Below are 2,311 nucleotides of genomic sequence, written 5' to 3'. Positions count from 1 at the left end.
AAAGTAGGGGCCCGCTCTGGCAGGTCGCATTCCTCTGACCAGCCTGCTGTTTCAACCCCAGTCCCGCCGTCCCGCAAGGTCGTCGGCGCGGCCCGCCCGCCAGTCGCCGCTGCCGCGCAGCAGAAGCAGCGCCACACACCTTGACGGCGGCACGCCGCCGTTGGGGCGGCACCAGGGTGGCGCGTATCCGCCGGTGATGCCCGTGATGGCTCCCTGGGCAAGGATGGCCTCCAGCATCTCTGGGCGGGTGAACTGGGGCACGGCGATACAGGGGCGGGGGGAGTGCGAGATGGTGCAACTGTTGTTCAACTGCTCTGTCCCGTGTGGCGGCAGGCGACGGCTGGCCCGTCGCAGGCGCTTTCGTTGCCGATCCATCAGAGTGCCACGGTATATGGGCGCAGCACGCGCAGCGCGACACAGTCCCGGAGGGCGGGGAAGGGCCTTGCCCCCGCGCAGGGGTCCGGGGTGAAAAAAACGCGGGCGCCCGGATGGCGTCGCTGTGCGAGCGCGGCGCGGCCCCGCGCGGCCGCAAAATGTGACAGGATTTGACAATGCACGCGTGAATATGATGGGTCACTGACCTTCACGCCACATCGAGTCCATGCGTCAAAGCCTGAGAGCGCCCTGTCCTTTGACAGCCGGTCGGCCTCTGGTGGCACGTAGGCGGCGAAATCCACCAGGTATGTCGGCATGGTCCCGCCTGATAAGAGGCATGCGTTACAGCGATTAAAGAGGATTAATGGGCCGTTGACGGCCGCCGGGCGCGTCGACGCGCAGGCGCGCGCGCTCGTGGGTGCTCGAAACGCGGCGGGGCGGCGCGCAGGCATGGGCTGCCCTACGTCACATGTAAGCCACACGGCGGCTGGTGGCAAGGGGCGCGCTTGGACAGGTGCTGCCTTTATAAGTCATCGCACCCTCCAGATCCACCGCCCAAGAGGGCTTGATGTCCAAAGTATCGGTCAGTTGCAGATCGGTTGCGCGTGTTGTCTACCACATTGAGCTCTTAGAAACTGGAAATGACATATTGCAATGCACGTATCAACCTACGATTGTTTGACTACACCCTCCGCGGCACCCGCGATCGCGACGAGTGAGCAGTGAGTCGCAGTTGTGTTTCTGGGTGACGGCCAGTGAATCCGTGGCACAATGATTACATATGAAGATCGCGACCACTCTGCGGCCACGTTTCCCACCGCTGGATTTTCTGGGAAGAGGCGTTTCTGCGTGCGTAATTGCCACAGCCTAGCATGTGACGCTAGCCAGCTCCCCCTGTCACTTGTGTCCCGCTGTTGCCAGGATCAATTCAACATCAGACAGCAACTGCTCATCCATGATCAAAATCAAAGGGACACGCAGCCAGGCAATCACCAGGAGGCGCAGTAAGCAACGCCACACCAAAACGCAGTCGCTAATCGTCTTTGATGTTGAGTCACCAGCTTCCTGATTCCCTTACCAACCCCCTCTCCTACGTGATGCCACCTGAAGCACTGCTCAAGCGTGCTGGAATGCAAATCCGCTCTCGCCCCTCGCTGCTGCTGCCGCCCCTCCTGCCTGCCCCGCTGCTGCTGCCACTGCTGCCGCTGCCGCCGCTGCCGCTGCCGCCGACCCGCTGCTGCCGCCAGCACCGATTCTCAAGCTCGTCCCCTGCGCCATGCCTGGTTGCCCGTGATTTGCTGAGTTGGGTGGCCCCTTACGCATCAGCAGCACAGCCCTGGGCCGGCTGCGATGACCCAGCTGCGCACGTGCCCAAACCCTCACCGACCTAACCCCATCGAGCAGTGTCAGCCTGCATGATGCACGACATCCATGACAGCGAGCCCCGATGCGCATGCAAACGTCCCTGGCTGACCTGTTCGCTTTGGGGTGATCTCTTCCTGCACAAAGCAGACGGCGAAACAAACGTAATCGCTTCGCGAGGATTACACCCCGCGTGTCACCATCCCGCCACCCCCCACCGCCGCGCCCGCCTCTGCCCCCGCCGCCGCTGCCGTCTGCTCCCGCGCCGCCGCGCCCCCGACGCCCGCCGCTGGCGCGAGCGCCCCGCTGAAAGCAGACAGCGCCTCGAGGTGCGCGCGGCACGCGCGCGCGCCCTCGGGGATCGCCCTCAGGGTGTCCTCCCAGCAGCTGGGCGGCGCGTCGAGCGCCGCCGCCCAGCCGAGCGCGAGCGCGGCGTGGTCTAAGACCTCCGTGCCGCCCGCTGCCTGCTGCAGCAGTGCGTCAAAATCTGGCTGGTGGGCCGGGTCAACCGGGATGCTCGGCCGCAGCTTGGACGCCCGCAGGCGGTCCGCGATGACGTGCTTCGACTCCACTA

The 2,311-nt window shown here is 64.9% G+C and overlaps 1 protein-coding gene across 1 annotated transcript; it reads right to left on the bottom strand.

Moving 5' to 3' along the window:
- Positions 1-51: 51 nt before the first annotated feature.
- MNEG_16409 (hypothetical protein) lies at positions 52-252 on the bottom strand (the record flags this gene model as incomplete). Its single annotated transcript, XM_014035121.1, has 1 exon — positions 52-252. A coding segment is annotated over one exon (201 nt), but the record flags the coding sequence as incomplete, so codon positions are not given.
- Between the last annotated feature and the right edge of the window lie 2,059 nt (positions 253-2,311).

This window comes from Monoraphidium neglectum (genome assembly GCF_000611645.1).
Source record: "Monoraphidium neglectum strain SAG 48.87 unplaced genomic scaffold scaffold06337, whole genome shotgun sequence".
Classification (NCBI taxonomy): Eukaryota; Viridiplantae; Chlorophyta; class Chlorophyceae; order Sphaeropleales; family Selenastraceae; genus Monoraphidium; species Monoraphidium neglectum.
Note: the sequence above shows the minus strand (reverse complement) of the source record. Positions and strands in the feature narration are given on the sequence as shown.